Source organism: Coregonus clupeaformis, unplaced genomic scaffold (genome assembly GCF_020615455.1).
Source record: "Coregonus clupeaformis isolate EN_2021a unplaced genomic scaffold, ASM2061545v1 scaf0973, whole genome shotgun sequence".
Classification (NCBI taxonomy): Eukaryota; Metazoa; Chordata; class Actinopteri; order Salmoniformes; family Salmonidae; genus Coregonus; species Coregonus clupeaformis.
In genome coordinates this window covers 39,465-61,992 of record NW_025534427.1, presented here as the reverse complement: position 1 = coordinate 61,992, position 22,528 = coordinate 39,465, and the positions used below count along the sequence as shown (strand labels likewise).

Here is a 22,528-nt window from a genome sequence, read left to right as displayed (position 1 = left end):
CCTGTTCTAAACAAAACATTGCCACAATAGCTGTAACTGAAGGGGTTCAGTTAATATTTAGTAAACAAATACATCAAAAATAATGACTAAACAGACTCACATCATAGGCTTCATGGTGGGGTTTTATTCAAATGTTTTTATAAAGGAAAGCACAAGGATAAGATTGGTAGAACAATCTGGTGAAACCGACATAGAAAACAATGACTGTAACATACATAAGGAAACAAAAATACAAAATGAGCGTCTTTTTTTCTTTTTCTACCTGATGATACCCAGCAGCATCATCACCCGGACATGTAAAACAAAAAAATCTCTCTTTCTGCATAAATTACTACTATTTCATTGTATTTATTGTCATCAGCCATTCTATATCACACAATGTTGGTTGAATTTGCTGTACAACTAGCCTATTGATCCAGACACAGAATTGCACTTGGTTCAGACATCGCTAACTATGCAAGACTAAAAATATCATGGTTGCAATTTAAACTTCCATCTTTCAGACTTCTGCAACCCCGTCACCACATTGACTGCCAACACAAAGTCCCATACAGAGAAGGTGTGTGTGTGTTTCAAGGGAAGAATAGATAAAGTCAAGCCGGCCTACACTACCACGTGGTGGGTTTGCATTCCTCTTTTATAAAAAACACCTAATTCCCCAGCCTATTGGAACTTCAGTTCGACAAGCAGCACTTTGTTTTTTCTTTTAACTTTGGAGACTCCAAAACTAAGGCGGAGCGAAAACCATATTCCACCTGTAACAATGTTCATATCGGGAAAACTAAACAAAAACAAGATTTAGCATGATACTTTACTAAACAAAACAGGATGTTTCTTTATTTGAGGACAGAGTAGTAGGAGGCAGATTTCATCATGAGATAAATGTAAAAATTGCTATTGGCCAGCTCCTGAGCTTGGCTTTGGATGCGTCCCAAATCGGACCCTATTTCCTTTATAGTGCATTGCTTTTGACCCATAGAGATTCATAGAGGACTCTAGTGCCCAAAAGCCTATTTTAGCACTGGCAGCGCAATTGAGGACTTTCACCATTTTGAAGTAGTCAACTGGGTGGGACTTCTAATGGGTTAAAGGGATATAATAATAATAATATGCCATTTAGCAGACGCTTTTATCCAAAGCGACTTACAGTCATGCGTGCATACATTTTTTTGTGTACGTGTGGTCCCGGGGATCGAACCCACTACCTTGGCGTTACAAGCGCCGTGCTCTACCAGCTGAGCTACAGAGGACCATAGGGATACTTCAGAATTTTGGCAATGAGGCCCTTTATCTACTTCCCCAGAGTCAAATTAATTTGTAGACATTTTTATGTCTCTGTGTCCAGTATCCATGAAGTTAGAGGTAGTTTCGCGAGCCAATGCTAACTAGCGTTAGCACAATGACTGGAAGTCTATTGGTATCTGCTAGCATGCTAGTAGATAAAGAGCCTCATTGCCTAAATCCCGAAGTATCCCTTTAAGGAAGGATCACATAATTCCATCCAGGTCACCAGGAGGTATCAGCACAATGAATTATACTTGTGAGTAAATATTCCATAACTGCAGGTGGCAGTAAATCGCCAACCTTGTCTTTATACCTGTTTAAACAACACACTCTAGATGGCAGTGTGCACTCTTTCAGTTTGTTTAACAACTTAGAAGTAGTAGAAGAAGAAAATGTACTTCAAAATGGAGATGGCCTCAATGGCACTGCCCGTGCTTTCACAGACGCCATAATGGGACAGATACAATGATGTGATGTCTATCTAAGTCTATGTTTGACCAGAGCCCTATGGGAAAAGCCTATTGGTCAAAAGTAATGCAGTCCATAAGGAAAAGGGTGCGATTTGGTCCGCAGCCTTTGTGTTCTTCTCTGGTGAGGCGGGCTGGACCTGCAAACCCAACCATACCAGCCCAGACAGAACTCTGAGGTAGATAAAACCAGTCACACATGACCACACATGGTCAAGATGACCATTAGAGCAAAAATGTGTATTTTCTTTCAAGACAACCCCATCAATTTAGCGTAAAGTAAAACAGATTGTAATTTCATCATTAAAGTTAAGCATTTTTTATTAATATTACTGTATCTGTAGAAGTAAAAAATAGCAGAGAAAAAATAAAACCGTCTTGATGTTACCTCACAATTTCAAGCTTGCACTTCTTTTAAATCTGTCTGTGCTTTTTATTTCGATTGTAGGCTATATTGTCTTAGTTGGGGAGATGAGATCAGTACGTGTAGCATTTGATGGAGGTCCACATCCCTGGTTGTGTGTGAAATATGACAAATTAAAACAAGACACCTACACTGTCAAATCTAAAGAGAACTTCCTATGGACTGACAGTAGTTCTAATTAAGAGTGGGTGTTCTTTTTAATGTAGCCTGGTTAGACCAGACTGAATACTGTGATCACAATGAAGTGAAACAGTGAATCAGTTTGGATTCTGCCAGGCTATGTTCAATGACTATTATGATGTTAGAGGAAGGCACATTATCCAACCCATCATCTATTTGGCAAAATGTCTGCTTCTTCATCAGTTCTCTATCCATAGATTGATTGACAACTGCCAAACGGCCAATCCTACATATTTAATCTGATACAGAAAATCATGTCAGACATTAACCCTAAAAGCCTAATTTCAAAGAAAATATCTTATAAAGACCAAAAATATAAACCAGTAACACCTCACCAAATGAACACTTTTTGCAAGCAACATCTTTTTCATAATATATCTTGACTAATAAACTACCTATTAAACCCATTGGAAATCAACAGATTCTTAAAAAAACAAAAACAATCTCATGCATCTTTTAACATCACGCTGTAGGCTACTTGCCCCATTGCATCCACTTGGAGAATCCGTGGTAAAAAATACACGTCTTTTCGTTTATCAAAATAAAACTTATTTTTTCCTGTTTTGAAGGGGGGAATAATTGTTGGTTTTGTCCATTTTTACACCTTTATCGTCGTTTTACACACCATAGTATCATTGCTGTTGGTTCCATCATACACAGTTGTTTGGTTGAAGCTGTGCAAAAGAGTTCTTACTGAAGTCTGGTCTGGTCCAATCAGGAGAGGCTGTGACATCATGAGTCAGTGCCCACAGCATCCATTACTGCTCACAGAAGTCACCTGACAACACACAACACAATCAGGATCACTACTCCTACCAGTGGAGGCTGCTGAGCGGCTCATAATAATGGCCGGAACGGAGCAAATGGAATGGCATCAAACACCTAGAAACCATATGTTTGATGTTTTTGATACCATTCCACTGATTCCGCTCCAGTAATTACCACGAACCCGTTCTCCCCAGTTAAGGTGCCACCAACCTCTTGTGACTCCTACTATTAGCAGTGCTACAGTACCACTAAAACGATCACTTCCATCTCATAAAGGGACTCATAAGGAAGCACATACCTTATCGTTACTTGCTCTGTTGACTGTAGGGAGACGAATTGTTGGACGAATCCACTTGCTGCTGTGAACCATTTTCCTGAAGAGGGACAAACTGTGTAAATTCACATCTTAATATCTGGTATTAGCACCATCAAGTAAGTAATGGTATTGGATGTAACATTTGATGTAAAATGGCTGTACTCATGATGAGACATGAATGAATGAGAGGAGATCAACCCGATGAGATGGCAAAGACAAACCTCAGAACTTACGGCTGTCTGCTGCATGTGGGCGTACTGAGGGATATAGGCTGCCTGGACTGCAGCGTTGGCTGAAATATACTGCTGTCACAAGAAAAAAAACAATATTTTAGATTAGCTCAAATCGTGATTTAAGGGATACTGAACCCCTTGGAAGGTAGCCAACTCATTTTCACCCAATCCCAAATCTCCCCCTAGTGCTTAGCCTCTGTGCACTTGTTTAGATCTGAGTTTGCATCAGGTAATATGAGACTAACTAAATTGCACCTCCCCCTTCCCAGAATCCCCCTCACCGCTCCACTGCTGCCCAATGACAGATGGCCCATCTGCTGTGTCATGATGGCAGTGGGCTGCATTGACATGGAGTGGTCCATAGAGGGTGACATTACAGCCTGCTGTAGCAGAGAGAGAGAAAGAGAGAGGGGGGGATAGTCAGAGAGAGAAGAGAGAGAGAGAGAGAGAGATTATAATTCTAGTATCAATACAAGGTCATCCTTATACTCAAATACATTGAGGATCAATGGAAGGTCTGTAGGTAAAAATGCCTGGCTTTAAAATGATTGGAATTTGTGGTTAGGTTTAACTGTAATAACTGATTCATAAATCATTCATAACACTGATTCTGTACAGGGCTGAATAGGGACTGGTTAGACGTAATTACACTACCAAGTGTAGTGCTGAGCGATTAACCGAAATGTCGGTAATTTTTTATTTTTTAAACAACTAATTGACCGACGTTGGTTCAATTATTTGAATTCCATTTCATTCGTTTTTTTTGTGAGCTCGAAGTGCAGTTTCTGTAGAGATAAATCAGATCAAGCCTGAACTGTGCGATGTAGTAGGGAGTTGTAGTTTCCAACAGGCCAATATTCTACATAGTTTAGCGCAGAAAACATGGTAATTAACTACAATGACCATAATCCATTGCGTGCCAGGTTTAAACTTGTCCGATCTGTGCGGAGCAGACATGGAGACAGAGAAGAGAGAACAGAGAACGAGAGGGATATAAATCAGTTGCTTTGCAAGATTGAAAATGCATGATCTTAGTGATTGATAGTTGGTTTTCAGCAGTCATAAAAGTATGCCTTATTTACTTTGAAGAACTACTAAAATAGTTTTGTCAGAAAGGATAGGTAGCAGATTTATAGAGATGAGATAGTGACTTGGAATAAAATAATAAAGTAATCGAATAAAATATTTTATTAAACTCTAGTCATTTGAATAAATTATGGTTAATAAGAGATAAGCAGTAATGGTCAGTCACTACCATCATGGGACTTTTATTAATAGTTTTATTCTGTGTTGTTACAGCATTCAACCCACATACTGCATAGTGCATTTCATGTAAAAATAAATAATAGAAACCGAAAACCGTGATTTTTTTGTTGTTGAATCGAACAGAAACCGAATCGACCTCAAAAAGCACTAATCAAGTGTAACATGTGACTTTAAGTTAGTTCGATTAATCAGACAGGCTCAGCTAAAAAATGTAACGCCCGCTGCACCCCCTGAAAATACATATTTTTTAGGCCTTAGGCCATCTGTATAAGCCAAAACGCCTTGAGGGAATGTACCATTTCCTTGTCAAAATGGGGGGAAACGGACACAGACACTTGTTCTACTTAAAACCATCTGCTAAGAGATGCAAATGGTTTCAGTCATAAGACCCTGTCTGCTGCAGGCATTTCCTGTTGGCTCCATACGGCAGTGGGAGCAGAGAGCTAGAGGCCAGAGAGGCACAGTCGTATCTCGGTCCCAAATCACACCCTATTTCCCTCAAACTCAACGCTAGACCTCAAAGCCAATTCCACTGCATTTGTAATTGTTCCCCTCTAATCAGTGACTGATTTAGACCTGGGACACCAGGTGGGTGAAATTAATTATCAGGCAGAACAGAAAACTAGCAGGTTCCGGACCTCGTAGGGTAAGAGTTGAATACCCCTGTCCTGTTCCCTACATAGTGCACGACTTTTGACCAGAGCCCAGTTAGCTACAGGAAAAGAGAGCTCTCTGCTTTTGTCTCAGGCTCTGGTCAAAAGTAGTGCACTATATAGGGAATAGGGTGCAAATTCAGACACAACCTTAATCCACCGTGTCACATCCAGATGATAAAAGGAAAAGAGCTCAAGAGCTTAAACTCACCAGGGGAGGTTCCCCTTTAAATCCTAATCAAAACAATTGATTGGTTCCGCCCTCACTGAAATATGAGGGAATGTTCCGGTTCCCAGAACTGGGCTCGGCTCGGTTTTGTTCTGATCTCTTCTCTTCCCACACAGATTTTGGGGGTGTTTATTCTGCAGCGTCAGCAGAACTCGTTGATTAAAGTAACACATTCTGTTTTTGATTCAGGGTATTTTTAACTGAGGTAATGTGTGATATGTCTGCCTCTCAACATATTTTATCAGTGGAATAAGATATATACAGGGGTGCAACTTTCACTGGGGACATGTCCCCGCCACATTCTGAAATTGCATTTTTGCGCCCCCCCCCAGTTTTATCATTGGAATGTGATAGAAAACCAGGTAACGGTGTGCTTTAGGACCATGCGGACGTCTCCGAGCGTTCGGGTAGGCTGTTTGGAGTGTTTATTCGACTGGATAAAAAATATATATATATATATACAGTACCAGGCAAAAGTTTGGACACACCTACTCATTCAAGGTTTTTTCTTAATTTCTTACTATTTTCTACACTGTAGAATAATAGTGAAGACATCAAAACTATGAAATAACACATATGTAATCATGTAGTAACCAAACAAATGTTATACAAATCAAAATATATATACTTCAAATAGCCACCCTTTGACTTGATGTCAGCTTTGCACAATCTTGGCATTCTCTCAACCAGCTTCACCTGGAATGCTTTTCCAACAGTCTTGAAGGAGTTCCCACATATGCTGAGCACTTGTTGGCTGCTTTTCCTTCACTCTGCCGTCCGACTCATCCCATACCATCTCAACTGGGTTGAGGTCAGGGGATTGTGGAGGCCAGGTCATCTGATGCAGCACTCCATCACTCTCCTTCTTGGTAAAATAGCCCTTACACAGCCTGGAGGTGTGCTGGGTCATTGTCCTGTTGAATAACAAATGACAGTCCCACTAAGCCCAAACCAGATGGGATGGCGTATCGCTGCAGAATGCTGTGGTAGCCATGCTGGTTAAGTGTGCCTTGAATTCTAAATAAATCACAGACAGTGTCACCAGCAAAGCACCCCCACACCATAACACCACCTCCTCCATGATTTACGGTGGGAACTACACATGCGGAGATCATCCGTTCACCCACACCACGTCTCACAAAGACACAGCGGTTGGAACCAAAAATCTCAAATTTGGACTCCAGACCAAAGGACACATTTCCACCGGTCTAATGTCCATTGCTCTTGTTTCTTGGCCCAAGCAGGTCTCTTCTTCTTATTGGTGTCCTTTAGTAGTGGTTTCTTTGCAGCAATTCGACCATGAAGGCCTGATTCACACAGTCCCCTCTGAACAGTTGATGTTGAGATGTGTCTGTGACTTGAACTCTGTGAAGCATTTATTTGGGCTGCAATTTCTGAGGCTGGTAACTAATTAACTTATCAGCAGAGGTAACTCTGGGTCTTCCATTCCTGTGGCGGTCCTATGAGAGCCAGTTTCATTATAGCGCTTGATGGTTTTTGCGACTGCACTTGAAGAAACTTTCAAAGTTATTGAAATCTTCCGGATTGACTGACCATGTCTTAAAGTAATGATGGACTGTCGTTTCTCTTTGCTTATTTGAGCTGTTCTTGCCATAATATGGACTTGGTCTTTTACCAAACAGGGCTATCTTCTGTATACCCCCCCACACACACCTTGTCACAACACAACTGATTGGCTCAAACGCATTAAGAAGGAAATAAATTCCACAAATTAACTTTTAAGAAGGCACACCTGTTAATTGAAATGCATTCCAGGTGACTACCTCATGAAGCTGGTTGAGAGAATGTCAAGAGTGTGCAAAGATGTCATCAAGGCAAACGGTGGCTATTTGAAGAATCTCAAATATAAAATATATTTTGATTTGTTTAACACTTTTTGGTTACTACATGATTCCATATGTGTTATTTCATAGTTTTGATGTCTTCACTATTATTCTACAATGTAAAAAATTGTAAAAATAAAGAAAAACCCTTGAATGAGTAAGTGTGTCCAAACTTTTGACTGGTACTGTATATTTATTGTTTTCCAATATGTTTTTGTACCAGGGAAGTAGCCGACTAACTGTGGTAACATATTTTAGTTTCAAGTATTATTAGTCGTATGTACGAGATACACACGGTATACATCATACAACTAAATGCTTACTTGCAGTATGTCTGTAGTCTACATGTATAGTGCTGTGAGTTGAGTAAGACATAGTTTCTTTCACTGTGTTTTTGTACCAGGGTAGAGTAGTACTCCATTTGTGGTCAAATTATGTCTGACACTCCATATTTTCTAGCACTGTGTGTGTGGAGTAAGACAGACATCGTTTCATTTCTCTTACCGGGTGTTGCATGATGTATGGCTGGTGGGCCATCCAGGAAGGATTCTGTACCTGGAACATGAAAGGGTAGGGTTAACCTCATGCCACATTCTTCATATTTACATACATTACATTTACATTTTAGTAATTTAGCAGACGGTCTCATCCAAAGCGATTATCATCTTTATTTGATCATTTATATTTAATTAATGATGTGCCTACCTGGTAGGAGGTGACAGGAGACATGTAGGGAGACATGGCTTGCTGAGCCATCATCCTATTGGCCGTCAGGGTGTAGGGAGAGGCATAGTAGCCGTTCTGCATAGCAGCTGAGGTGGGGTCGTAGGTGAGAGTCATCCCGCCCTGGTAGGACAAAACGCAACTGTCACACAAAACCAGATCCTTATCATCTAGCCGTTACATTAGCATCACAATACCAGCTATTCAATCAGTACTATGATCTGTAATGGGCTATGCTCTAATGTAGTGGTTCCTAAACTGTGGGGCGCGCCCCCCTGGGGTCGGCAGGTGGGGCGCCGGTATAATTGTGTAGTATTGCAGGAAATAAGGTTTAAACCTGCAAAATTCACTCCACCAACAAGAGGGGTGTGAACAGTTTGTCTCAAGAACAGTGGTGGAAAAAGTACCCGATTGTCATACTTGAGTAAAAGTAAAGTCACCCAGTAAAATACTACTTGAGTTAAAGTCTAAAAGTATTTGGTTTTCAATATACTCAAGTATCAAAAGTAAATGTAATTGCTCAAATATACTTAAGTACAAAAGTGAAAGTAAAAGTATAAATTATTTCAAATTCCTTATATTAAGCAAACCAGACGGCACCATTGTATTAATTTTTTTGGATAGCCAGGGGCACACTCCAACATCATTTACAAACGAAGCATGTGTGTTTAGTGAGTCCACCAGATCAGAGGCAGTAGGGATGACCAGGGATGTTCTCTTGATAAGTGTGTGAATTGGACCATTTTCCTGTCATGCTAAAGCATTCAAAATATAACAAGTACTTTTGGGTGTCAGGGAAAATATATGGAGTAAAAAGTACATTATTTTCTTTAGGAATGTAGTGAAGTAAAAGTAAAAGTTGTCAATAATATAAATAGTAAAGTACAGGTACCCCAAAAAAATACTTAAGTAGTACTTTAAAGTATTTTTACTTAAGTACTTTACACCACTGGTCATGAACAGTGCTTGTGCCCATAGAAACAGACGTGGCGCATGTGCTCGAGCGCAGGGGGGACGCGGGATGTTCCCCAATGCTGGAAGGGGGGCGAGTGAGAAGATTTGGGAACCCCTTCTCTAATGAACTGGTCTCTCAGGATAGGATTAACACTAGGCCCTGGGCAAGTCAGTCAACACTAGAAATTAGGTAATGCATTTATTCTGAAGATGGCCTTTATTATTTAGTCAGTGATTTGGGAGAAGTATTTCAACTAGCTACTGCACATTTACGTCCCATTTTTAGATACTGTAATAGTCTGACTTGTTCACCAGCTGTGTGTCTGACAACAGGAGAGCCAAGAAGCCTGGCAGGGAGAGAAAACGTGCAGTTGTGGGTCCACCCACAGAGACATCCAGACAGACGAGACGGACAGAGAGGCACTTACAAGTCTGAGCTCTCCCTCTCGGGGCCATGTGCGACCGCCGGGAATGTAGGGACTGTGGCTGTGCCTCTTCCTCTGACCATCAGCAAACTTACACAGCAGGGGCTCAGATGGAGCTGGAGAGGAAAAACCCATCATCCTCACCATCATCATCATCATTAGCAAAAACAAAAAGGGAGCATTGCACCCCAAAGCATAAGACAGTATAAGAGAATATAGGTCTTACCCATAGTTCCAGGCGCCGTCTTGATAAACTTCCCATTGAAGTGGGTTATGACTGAGTTACACATCTCCTTGGACTCCATCCTGAGAATAATAGACATATGTCACACATAAATGAATGGGACCTAAATTAGAAAAAGTAGCAGGATTTGAAGCCACAACCCTTCGAGTTACCAACACGGTGCTCCGTCAAACTGTTACTGAGCATTGAGATGTTCTCACCTGGCGAAGCCGACCCCTCTGCTGGCCCCGCTGTAGTCTCTGAGGACGCGTGTGGAGATGACCTGTCCAAAAGGTCTCAGCAGGCCCTCCAGTTCCTGCTCATCTACAGACACAGGCAGGTTGGAGATGTACAGGTTGGTGGGGTCCTGCTCCTGTTGCTGCTTAGAGAGAGGGACAGAGAAATGGATAGAGAAGTATTAGGATCATTTTCCTCCAAAGAATCAAAGGTAATTTGGACAGCAACACCAACTTAAAACACAATAGCACTTGAGGACAATTACATGAATATTTCACTCTGATTACAATTATGCGTTGACACGATTTGAGTCTTTGTGGATATCCAAGCCAGGATTAAAAAAACACAACTGAACATGAGTTAGCTAGGGCTGTGTGTTGCCTTAGTGACGGTCACATCCAGGGCATGTGGGGTCTTCAGTCAACAACTCTGTAAATGCGTTATCAAGGACTTGAGTTTCTATGGCCTTTGATTTGCTCATAATGGCGACTGGTCTCTTTTTCTAGGCATCCTCTCCATAGATTTAACAACTGCTTCTGTTCTCCCTATGCCATTCCCATCGTTAGCATTACGAGCTAAACAGCTAAGCAGTACAGTTATGCAGCTACCATACAGACACACTGTGTTCTGCTGGCCTCGGCAGAAACACAGGAGCTAGCTAGACAGGTCGAGAGAGAGAGAGAGAGAGAGAGAGAGAGAGAGAGAGAGAGAGAGAGAGAGAGAGAGAGAGAGAGAGAGAGAGAGAGAGAGAGAGAGAGAGAGAGAGAGAGAGAGAGAGAGAGAGAGAGAGAGAGAGAAAATGTGCTGACAGAGAAACATTTCTATGGAAAAGTGTAACCGGTGAAACTGGGAGAGGGAGGAGAGCAGTGGTGTAAAGTACTTAAGTAAAAATACTTTAAAGTGCTACTTAAGTCGTTTTCACACCCAAAAGTACTCGTTACATTTTGAATGCTTAGCAGGGCAGGAAAATTGTCAAATTCAAGCACTTATCAACAAAACATCCCTGGTCGTCCCTACTGCCTCTGATCTGGCAGACTCACTAAACACACATGCTTCGTTTGTAAATTATGTCTGAATGTTGGAGTGTGACCCTGGCTATCTGTAAATTAAAAAAACAAGAAAATGGTGCCGTCTGGTTTGCTTAATATAAGGAATTTGAAGAGATTTATACTTTTACTTTTGATTATTTAGTATATTTAGCAATTACATTTAGTTTTGATACTTAAGTATATTTTAAACCAAATACTTTTTGACTTTTACTCAAGTAGAATATTACTGGGTGACTTAATTTTACTTGAGTCATTTTCTATTATTACTTTTACTCAAGTATGTCAATTGGGTACTTTTTCCACCACTGGAGGAGAGGAGTAGTTCAAATCATTGGTTGAGGCTGAAAAAAATACCACCCTAGTTCACCAAAGAAGTATAAAAACTAATAAGCATAACATCAGTAATTGGTCATGGAACGTTAGCATAACATGCTAACTCATAACACAGCATAAAATGCTAACTGGGAGTATCCTAGCCCAGATCAGTTGCTGTGCGACGAGACAGACAGTCATAATATTTGTGTAGCAGCAGAAAGCTGTCCGTCCTGTTCTGTGCGTGCCGACCGACTGTTTTTTGGCAGCGAGCTGGAGAGGGAAGGGAGGACATCTGGCTTCAGTAGAGATCGTGAATGGGGTCACCGACTGAACAGCCAGTCAGCTGGGGTCATGTGACTGACTCTGCTGCTCTGCTTTACATACACACACACACGTACATTGTACACATACACACACACAGAAAGCAAACAAATGCACGCACGCACGCACACACACACATGCACGCATACACACTCACAGTCTACTGCTCCATATTATCTGTCATTGTAATTCACAAAACAGCAGAGACAGACCTAGGGGCCAATGTTGTCCTGCTACCAGAAGAACACAGGGCTCCTCTCACCTTAGCCATCTGGGCTTGTATCCCACTGGTCTTCAGAGCATGGACCGCCTTCTGTGCTGCAGCAGGGCTGTCAAAGTCCACAAAACCATACCCTGGAGTAGTGGGGAGGACAGAAACAACCGTCATTCACAATACTACAACTTGATATTAGTTTGCTTTACATTACATCGCAAATGCATTTTCTGTGTAGCAGACCAGTGTGTGGTACTATCTGACAACAGTAAAATATATATCATTTCTTTAGATAAATTGGATAAATGGAGATAAATATTGGAATACATGATACTGACCTTTACATTTGTTAGTTGTTTTATCGAGGATAGCCTTTGCCGATACGATCTTGCCGTATCTATGAACACAAGAAGAATCAAATGTTAATAACAGGATGTTGCTCTCTTATCCTTTAATTGTATTGATTATCATTACAATATGCATACATTATTGTTTTAAAGGTCAAACTATATTTCAATCTACCGATCCTCTTTATTTGGTACAGTATGTGTTATGAAGGCCCAAAGGGTAAGTCTGGTTGAAATGACGTCAATACAATCAGTTTACAACTCAAATATGGTTGTAGTTACGTCATTTCAACCACTTTCGCAGTTTTGCTTGCCGGGGGGGGTTAATTTTGCCTGCTAATATACAAATTCATTAAAAGAATACTGTATGCCATATATCATAGACAGAGACAGTGTCTATCTACTGCTAAACTTATATAACAAGGGCTGGGAGTCAGAACGCTCGGCTTGCACAAGAATGCATGACATCATCGCTAAGAAAAAGGCAGCCATTTAAGCCGTGTGAGGCAACCGGGTTGTGAGGCTTGGAGGGAACATATTGTGCCAGATGACCACACAGCACACCATGTTATTTCAGTAGACTCATTTAAGAGAATCAATTCATTATTGTATCTTTAACCACATTATATCTTTAACCACATTAACCCTCATACTAACTGGCATACTAAAAGGCACTGCCGAGTCACTGAACGATGTCAATAATTACAACAGACTAAAGACAAGAGGTTGATGCAATCCATGCAAACACACATTATAGTATTTACACAGTAGCATACACATATATGTATAAATCTCTGAAAGCTTTGGGCACTGTAAAAATAACTAGTTGACTCCCCACAAAGGGACCTAGCTACATACATCCTGTTGTCAGAATATGTCAAATATGTGTGGTGGGATGTAGATATATAAATAGATGACAAACATTATGTCAAAGAGTAGCCTAACGTTAGTCCAAAGAGAAAACAATAGATGCCTAGCATAGCCTAACTAGTTGTTCATGTCAACACTCCATGTTACAGTACTTGAAACACAGCCTGTGCCAGAAACTATGATCAAACTCAGACAGAAATGCCCGAGTTGAAATGATGCAAAGCCGTTTTGCGGAACTGGTATTTTAAGGACGTGCATCATGCTTTGGTTGAACTAAATGCTTGGCTAACATTAGCCTGTTTGCAATGAAAGGTTCTTTCATTTCTGCTTTGTGCCAGCGAGCAGGCGAACACCGTTGGGAGCAAAACACAAGCAAACAACACAGCAACAGTGGCTGTTGCTCCTGGTAACATGGTTGAACGCTTCGCTCCATATGCTTGTGGTCCAGCAGAGGCCAGAGGCGCACAGAGACAAACCCAACCATACATGACAATCGCTGCATTCACAAATCCCAATACTGTAGAAAACAGTCACTTTCCCTAATCTCTAGTCTCTACAGATACAGTATCATGTAAACACAGTTGGTTAATCCTTGGTTCCCATGGTTTAGTTGGTTGGAGTGGTGCTAGCTAGCGGACTGTATGCTTGGTTCATGCATGGTCCACATTAATATGGTATTGCCATATATAGTTGGTACAAGCAGTTCTAATTCATCATAATAATGTGTGTCAGTCAGTCAGTGCTTGTGTAGACGTGTGTGCGTATACTGTGTACTCACGGCTGACAGAGCTTGACCAGGTCCAGGTCAGTGGTTGCTGGGGGCAAGCCGCGGATGTACAGGTTCGTTTTGCTGAGTTGGTCCCATCCTGTGGTGCTGCTGTTGCTGCTGGTGCTCACCGTGCTGGGGCTGGCTGGAGCCATGGGGTACGACTGGAGGAAGAGACAAGACACTGTCAGGTACACAGTAAACACACTGTCACTCCGTTGTCCTCCGTCTAAACAGTGGTGTTTGTTGCCTCAACCCGGGAAAGAAATGGAAATCCTAGACAGACTAGAGACGAGTTTCAACTCAGACATATTTGTAGCTACAGTATATGGTATTTACACAGGAGAGAGACAAGAGAGGACATCAGGCACACACAATGTCACTGACTAAACACACACACACCTACACACACCGGTAAATACACACACCGGTAAATACACACACCGGCACGCAGACAAAGACACACCCACACACAGAGACAAACTGGTGTCCCTTGCCTATGCAAATATGAAACATGGCCTCCAGTGTGGCCTTTGTGCCACACCCAGAAAATAAATCTGGGAATTTAGGAAATCCCCCCCTCCCCAACAGCACACAACAACCTCAGTGGATTCCTAGACACATAACAGTCTAAAGTCATGTCAATACAGGCAGGAAACGTACACAGTATCATTATGTTCTTCATGCTTTTACTCAAGGTGAGATGCTGGTAGCTGGCACTTCAGTGATAAGACCCACAGACTGTCAACAAGGCTCAGATATATACCTAGCATCACCTTCCTGACACGCAAGGCAAAGCAGTGCATTCCCCCCAAGCTAGACTATAGCTTAACTGAATCAACCTAAGCTTATGACATGATAGGCTCGCGTGCCATTCTTAGCTGGTGACGTGAGATTTAGATTCAAGTAAAAGTGAAAGTCACCCAGTAAAATTCTAAAAGTATTTCGTTTTTAAATATACTTAAGTATCAAAAGTAAATGTAATTGCTAAAATATACTTAAGTATCAAAAGTAAATCATTTCAAATTCCTTATATTAAGCAAACCAGACAGCATGATTTTCTTGTTTTTTAAATGTACAGATAGCTAGTGGCACACTCCAACACTTAGACATAATTTACAAATGAAGCATGTGTGTTTAGTGAGTCCGCCAGATCAGAGGCAGTAGGGACGACCAGGGATGTTCTCTTGATAAATGTGTAAACGGACCTTTTTCCTGCCCTGCTAAGCATTCAAAATGTAACGAGTACTTTTGGGTGTCAGGGAAAATGTATTAAGTAAAAAGTACATTATTTTCTTTAGGAATGTAGTGAAGTAAAAGTAGTCAAAAATATAAATAGTAAAGTACAGATATCCCAAAAAATGACTTAAGTAGTACTTTAAAGTATTTTTACTTAAGTACTTTACACCACTGGAGGGCATATAGTAGTTGTCAGCAGTAGTCACACTACACGGCCCTGCTACAACTGACAGTAGAGGTGAGTTTGTGTAATCTGTTGAGCTAGTGCATCAGCTATATGTCATGTGGTTAATGTGGTTAGGGTTAATACGACTGATTAATATAAAGGCTAAAATAGCATGTCAAGCTAAAAAGAAAAAAGCACTACTAATCTTTAAAAAAATATATATATATATTTATTTCTAATCCCCATATATATATATATATATATATATATATATATATATATATATATATATATATATACATACACACACACACACACACACACACACACACACACACAGTGAACAAAAATATAAATGCAACATGCCACAATTTCAAAGATTTTACTGAGTTACAGTTCATATAAGGAAATCAGTCAATTGAAATAAATTCATTAGACCCTAATCTATGGATTTCACATGACTGGGAATACAGATATGCATATGTTGGTCACAGATACCTTTAAAAAAAGGTAGGGGCGTGGATCAGAAAGCCAGTCAGTATCTGGTGTGACCACTATTTGCGACACATCTCCTTCACAAAGAGTTGATCAGGCTGTTGTTTGTGGCCTGTGGAATGTTGCCCCACTCCTCTTCAATGGCTATGCGAAGTTGCTGGATGTTGGCGGGAACTGGATCATGCTGTCGTACGCGTCGATCCAGAGCATCCCAAACATGCACAATGGGTGACATGTCTGATGAGTATGCAGGCCATAGACGAACTGGGACATTTTCAGCTTCCAGGAATTGTGTACAGATCCTTGCGACATGGGGCTGTGCATTATCATGCTGAAACATGAGGTGATGGTGGCGGATGATTGGCATGACAATGGGCCTCAGGATCATCGATAAAATACACTTCTGATCATTGTCCGTAGCTTATGCCTGCTCATACCATAACCCCACCGCCACCATGGGGCACTCTGTTCACAACGTTGACATTAGCAAACCGCTCGCCCACACGATGCCATACAAGCTGTCTGTCATCTGCCCGATACAGTTAAAACCGGGATTGATCTGTGAAGAGCACACTTCTCCAGCATGCCAGTGGCCATCGAAGGTGAGCATTTGCACACTGAAGTCGGTTACGACGCTAAACTGCATTCAGGTCAAGACCCTGGTGAGGATGATGAGCATGCAAATGAGCTTCCCTGAAACGGTTTCTTACAGTTTGTGCAGAAATTCTTCGGTTGTGCAAACCCACAGTTTCATCAGCTGTCTGGGAAGCTGGTCTCACTCGATCCCGCAGTTGAAGAAGCCGGATGTGGAGGTCCTGGGCTGGCATGGATACACGTGGTCTGAGGTTGTGAGGCCGGTTGGACGTACTGCCAAATTCTCAAAAACGAAGTTGGAGGCGGAATATGGTAGAGAAATGAACGTTAAATTCTCTGGCAACAGCTCTGGTGGACATTCCTGCAGTCAGCATGCCAACTGTACGCGCCCTCAGAACTTGATACATTTTTAGCATGTTGTTGTGTGACGAAATTGCACATTTTAGAGGGGCCTTTTATTGTCCCCAGCACAAGGTGCACCTGTGTAATGATCATGCTGTTTAATTAGCTTCTTGATATACCACACCTGTTAGATGGATGGTTTATCTTGGTAAAGGAGAAATGCTCACTAACAGGGATGTAAACAAATTTGTGCACAACATTTTAGAGAAATTAGCTTTTTGTGCATATGGAACATTTCTGGGATCTTTTATTTCAGCTCATGAAGCATGGGGCCAACACTTTACATGTTGCGTTTATATTTTTTGTTCAGTGTAATATATATATATTTACATTGAACAACAAAATAATATATATATATATATATATATATATATATATATATATATATATATATACACACACAGTGCCGTGGAAAAGTATTTGTCCCCTTTCTGATTTTCTCCATTTTTGCATATTTTTGATACTGAATGTTATCAGATCTTAAACTAAAACCTAATATTAGATAAATAGAACCTGAGTTTACAATTAACAAAAAAATAGATACTTATTTTATTTATTTAATTAACAAAGTTACAGTATGCATCACTCAATTCCCCTGTGTGAAAAGTAATTGCCCCCTTACACTCAGTAACTGGTTGTGCCACCTTTAGCTGCAATGACTGCAACCAAATGCTTCCTGTAGTTGTCGATCAGTCTCTCACATCGCTGTGGAGGAATTTTGGCCCACTCTTGCATGCAGAACTGCTTTAACTCAGCGATATTTGTGGGTTTTCAAGCATGAACTGCTCCTTTCAAGTCCTGCCACAACATCTGAATTGGGATTAGGTCTGGACTTTGACTACGCCATTCCAAAACTTCAAATGTGTTGCTTTTTAACCATTTTCATGTAGACTTGATTGTATGTTTTGGATCATTGTTTTGCTGCATGACCCAGCTGCGCTTCAGCTTCAGCTCACAGATGGATGGCCTGACATTCTCCTGTAGAATTCTCTGATACAGAGCAGAATTCATGGTTCCTTCTATTAAGGCAAGTCGTCCAGGTCCTGAGCCAGCAAAGCATCCCCAAACCATCACACTACCACCACCATACTTGACCGTTGGTATGAGGTTCTTATTGTGGAATGCAGTGTTTGGTTTTCACCAGACATAATGGGACCCATCTCATCCAAAAAGTTTACTGAAGTTTGCCAAAAAGCACCTGGATGATCATCAAGACTCTCGGAAGAATGTTCTATGGACAGATGAGTCAAAAGTATAACTTTTTGGGATGACATGGGTCCCATTATGCCTGGCGAAAAGAGATGCAGCACTACTGTTCTTTCTAGAGTTTTCTAGCATGGAGTTTTTCCATTTCACCAAGGTCCAGAATGTCGGCAGTGAAATATAGTGAGATGAATAGGGGCAGGAGTTTTTCCTGGTCACATGGTCAGGAACAACTACTTACCCTGGTTCTATGCATAGCACAATGCACTATAGGTTATAATAATGGGTGCTTATATTTGTCCTATTTCTAATAGTGTGTATTATACACATGTGAATTGAAAATGTGTTTTTTGCATATCCCAACTCCCCCATTATTCACGGCAACCCTGGAACAATTAGGGTAAAGTGCACCTTTTCAGCTCAGGGATTCGAACTAACGACCTTTCAGTCTAACCGCTAGGCTACCTGCTGCTAGGCTACCTGCTGCTAGGCTATTTCCCTGGTGACATTCTTGCGTGGGGTGCTGTCTACGCTCCTTCCAGCACGGTTCCTTCCTAGTACTACAGTCTGTTCTGGTGTGTCAGTGGGAAACTACCACACATTCTCTGAGGCAAACCAGAGCCCTCCTCTGCAAGGCATTTCCTTCCTCTTACTCATTAATTAAAATAGCTCCAACCCCGCAGAAGCCACTCTACAAAAATCTAGAATGGCATGCGGCAGACCAATTAATCTGTGAATTAAGAAAAAACATGTTCTGCCTTCCACCATTTGAGTGCATATTTACCAAAACAAAATGGTGAGCTAAATTACATTAAGATGGCCACCACTATGAATTAGGGCTAGGCCTATTGATATCGTTTAGGACAGAGATATCCTAAACCTACCCACAGAATGCACACATAATCACCTCCATCTTGTGGACTAGAATCACTGAAGAAGCAAAGAATGAAGAACCATTGCATAACTAATTCTGAACCACCAGATTATTATGCCTATGGATATATTTTTACGGGGGGAGATAAACTAAGCCTACCCACAGAATCTACACACAATCACCTCCATCTTGTGGACTAGATGGTTGAATCAGCAGCCTGGTCTCATAGACTAGACGTAACATAGTAAATATAAATCGGGGACACTGAAATTAGTATATGTTAAGTTTGGTATGGTTACATAAGACAGAAGGTTACTTAAAGCGGCAATATGTAACTTTTGGGCGACCCGATCAAATTCACATAGAAATGTGAGTTATAGATCTATCATTCTACTTGAAAGCAAGTCTAAGAAGCGGTAGATATGTTCTATGTGCACTATTTCTATGCTTCCCGTTCTTAAGTTTTGTTTTTGCGTCTTTTACTTTCGGTTTTGTAACCCAGCTTCAAACAGCTGAAACAACAATATATTTGCTTATGGAAAATATTTCACAGCGGTTTAGATGGTACAATGATTCTCTACACTATACTAGTTTATTTTGTCAGAAACTGAAATTAGGCTAACTATTAGAGTTTTAGCAACCAGGAAATGACACAACGATTTCTGCATAGGGCGTATAACGCGAACGTCTAGCAACCCAAAGGTTGCGTGTTCGAATTTCATCACGGACAACTTTAGCATTTTAGCAACTTTGCAACTACTTACTACTTTTTAGCTACTTTGCAACTACTTAGGATGTTAGCTAACCTTTCCCCTAACCTTAATGAACCTAACTCCTAAATGTAACCCTAACTCCTAGCCTAACTAACATTAGCCACCTAGCTAATGTTAGCCACAACAAATTGGAATTCGTAACATATCATGTTTTGGAAATTCATACGAATTGCAATTCGTAACATATTGTACGATTTGCAATTTGTAACATATCATACGAAATGGATGATGGACATCCACAAATTAATACATTTACATTTTAGTCATTTAGCAGACGCTCTTATCCAGAGCGACTTAGTTAGTGAATGCATACATGTTTTTTTGTTTGTTTTGTTTCATACTGGCCCCACGTGGGAAACGAACCCACATCCCTGCCGGCCAAACCCTCCCCTACCTTGGACGACGCTGGACCAATTGTGCGCCGCCCATGGGTCTCCCAGCCGGCTGCGACAGAGCCTGGACTCGAACCAGGATCTCTAGTGGCACAGCTAGCACTGCGATGCAGTGCCTTAGACCACTGCGCCACTCGGGAGTCATACCATACGAACCATAACATATCATACTAATTGGAGTGTCCCGGATTTACATTTACTATGTTACCTCTACCCTGAGTCCAGGTTGGAATCAGTGGTGAACTACAGTGTGGAGTGGTAAAGAACAACTGCAGTACTAATTGGAATCGTTCAGGGTGGATATAGCTACAAATCGCAGTCACCTCCATCTTGTGGACTAGACAGCTGAATCAGTGGTAAACTACAACAGAGTAGTGGTATAGAACCACAGCATTAGTAGCTACACCAGAAAAGGCTCATTATAGGTGCATGAACACCCATGTTCACTCCAGCACACTGACCCACATTAGGCAGAAGCTGAGCATGCCACTCACCAGAAGGCCTACTCTACCTAAATAACTCAGGTGGTGGAGCGGGACCGACAGTATACAGAACATGTTCTATTCTAACAATACCAACAAGGAATCTAAGATGCAGTAGGCCTACAGGGCCTTCTGTAGCTATGCATCATCATAACTACTCTATAGTATTCTGTTCTATTCCTATTCTATTCAGTCCTACAAGGAATCTAACAAATAGGACATATGAACTACAATTTAAATGCCATACATTTTTGTGGCCTTTGTGGCCTATTTTCATTCAAAACATGCTGAAGAAATAATGTATTTCTCCTCCAAGACTTGAGGAAGTTGAGATAGAATATCATAGGCCTACATTTGAACGGCTGGGGAAATAAAACGGTGTAGGTTAAGTGTATAGGTGATTCTTCTTGTGAACATTATAGTAATGTTATTACAGCAGTAGGCCTGATAGATGTTCAGCATCTAAACCTGGGTTACCTGGACCATATGGAGGGTCTCTCTCTCTCCCTCTTCCTCTGTAAATTAGTCCGTAATTCTATCATAAATCACATAGGCCTATCCCATTAACAGTTACCCATCGAATTGCTCATTCAGAAGGTATCTGAATGTTAAAAATGTTATCCTATTTAAGAAATCAATATATTTGGATGATGGTTGTTATAAGCTATTAGGGCCTAATACAATAAAATCTGCTAGATAGGCTATTCTGTAATGCTAATTCAAGGACAAAGCCGATAATATAAAATGGACACTAATGCACAGAACAAACTTGACCAAAATGTAGTGTAGTGCGCTACGGACAGTCGCACTACATGACTTTGCAACCCGACAATCGGTGAACGGTGTTATAACATTATAATAACGACTGTCGCTTCTAGTGACCGTGTTAGCTGAGGTGATAAGACAGTGGGCCGTGCGCGCATTCGAATTGGATGCGTTCAAGGGACTTATGGCACCGTTTTGGACCATCCCAGCCAGGGCTTTTTGGCCTACCTGCTTCCGATATGTGCTCTTCAACGGGTTGGCAGTATTTGCAAAGATCATCCTGGATAGCCTAATCCAGTTATTCCGAGATAAAAATCTTGTTTCCCAACAAAAAAAACTATCGGATAAAGCTACATGCGGACCCGTTTATTAGAATCCAGTGGGTTTATTTGGAAAAAATCCGCATATCGACCGGGTTAAAAAATAAACTCCGGTATTTCCGTTTTCGATTATGATCCAAATTTCCTTGTCGCGTTGTCACATCTGTAGGCTACCTGACATAGGCTACACTGCGTAGACTATATGGTTTAATACTACCAAAGCGTTGTCCAACCCTGGCAGAAAACTCAGTTCAGTTCATTGATCTACGACGTCCTGCTGACCGCTCCCGAGTCCCACCTCTACAGACCAAACCATTGCGCATACAATAGAGGGGCGTTTCAAGATATAATTAAATAACCTTGCTATTGAGTACGGTTAGTGTTAATATTCTGAATACAGAACACGTTTAAATGTTTGACAACCAACATATAACCAGTCACTACCATGAAAGATGCATGTAATACGCAAATTAATACATTGTATCAATTTGTCGTTCCCCATACGCTGCGTTTTGTTGACGCCCACACATACCATACATTCTTTACCCCCTCCCCCAACCCCTCCCTCCACTCCCGGAGCCCAATGGTTAAAGCGAGAGATGAGAATTGACGGGTCAGGATGTAAAGGATAGGCTGTTCTGTTAGATAAGCAAAATACTGTGTAACATGTCAATGGTTTATGCCTCACTAACATGAATAGTCAAGACAAGGCCAT

General features: G+C 41.1%; 1 protein-coding gene across 11 annotated transcripts; it reads right to left on the bottom strand.

The window, feature by feature from the left end:
- Positions 1-1,871: 1,871 nt before the first annotated feature.
- Positions 1,872-22,095, bottom strand: LOC121537678 (RNA-binding motif, single-stranded-interacting protein 1). 11 transcript variants are annotated; one of them, XM_041845263.2, is made up of 13 exons: positions 21,722-22,095; positions 14,121-14,272; positions 12,464-12,522; positions 12,174-12,265; positions 10,211-10,371; positions 9,993-10,072; positions 9,770-9,882; positions 8,370-8,510; positions 8,169-8,219; positions 3,954-4,055; positions 3,661-3,744; positions 3,422-3,512; positions 1,872-3,133 (listed from the first exon to the last, which is right to left on the bottom strand). In XM_041845263.2, exons 1-12 carry the CDS (start codon positions 21,770-21,772, stop codon positions 3,429-3,431), a joined length of 1,170 nt encoding a protein of 389 aa, XP_041701197.1. In that variant the 5' UTR covers positions 21,773-22,095; the 3' UTR covers positions 1,872-3,133; positions 3,422-3,428. The 11 variants fall into 11 exon arrangements, with proteins under 11 accessions (XP_041701197.1, XP_041701201.1, XP_041701199.1 ...); XM_041845267.2 differs by having other exon boundaries at positions 3,673-3,744; XM_041845265.2 differs by having other exon boundaries at positions 3,661-3,741.
- Between the last annotated feature and the right edge of the window lie 433 nt (positions 22,096-22,528).

Coding starts and splice junctions, on each gene's coding strand:
- LOC121537678 (XM_041845263.2), bottom strand. CDS start 21,772: ATGATCTTTGCAAATACTGCCAACCCGTTGAAGAGCACATATCGGAAG. Junction 14,273..21,721: donor AGAGCACATATCGGAAGCAG/GTAGGCCAAAAA, acceptor CTCTTCCTCCAG/TCGTACCCCATGGCTCCAGC. Junction 12,266..12,463: donor AACAACTAACAAATGTAAAG/GTCAGTATCATG, acceptor CCACTACTCCAG/GGTATGGTTTTGTGGACTTT.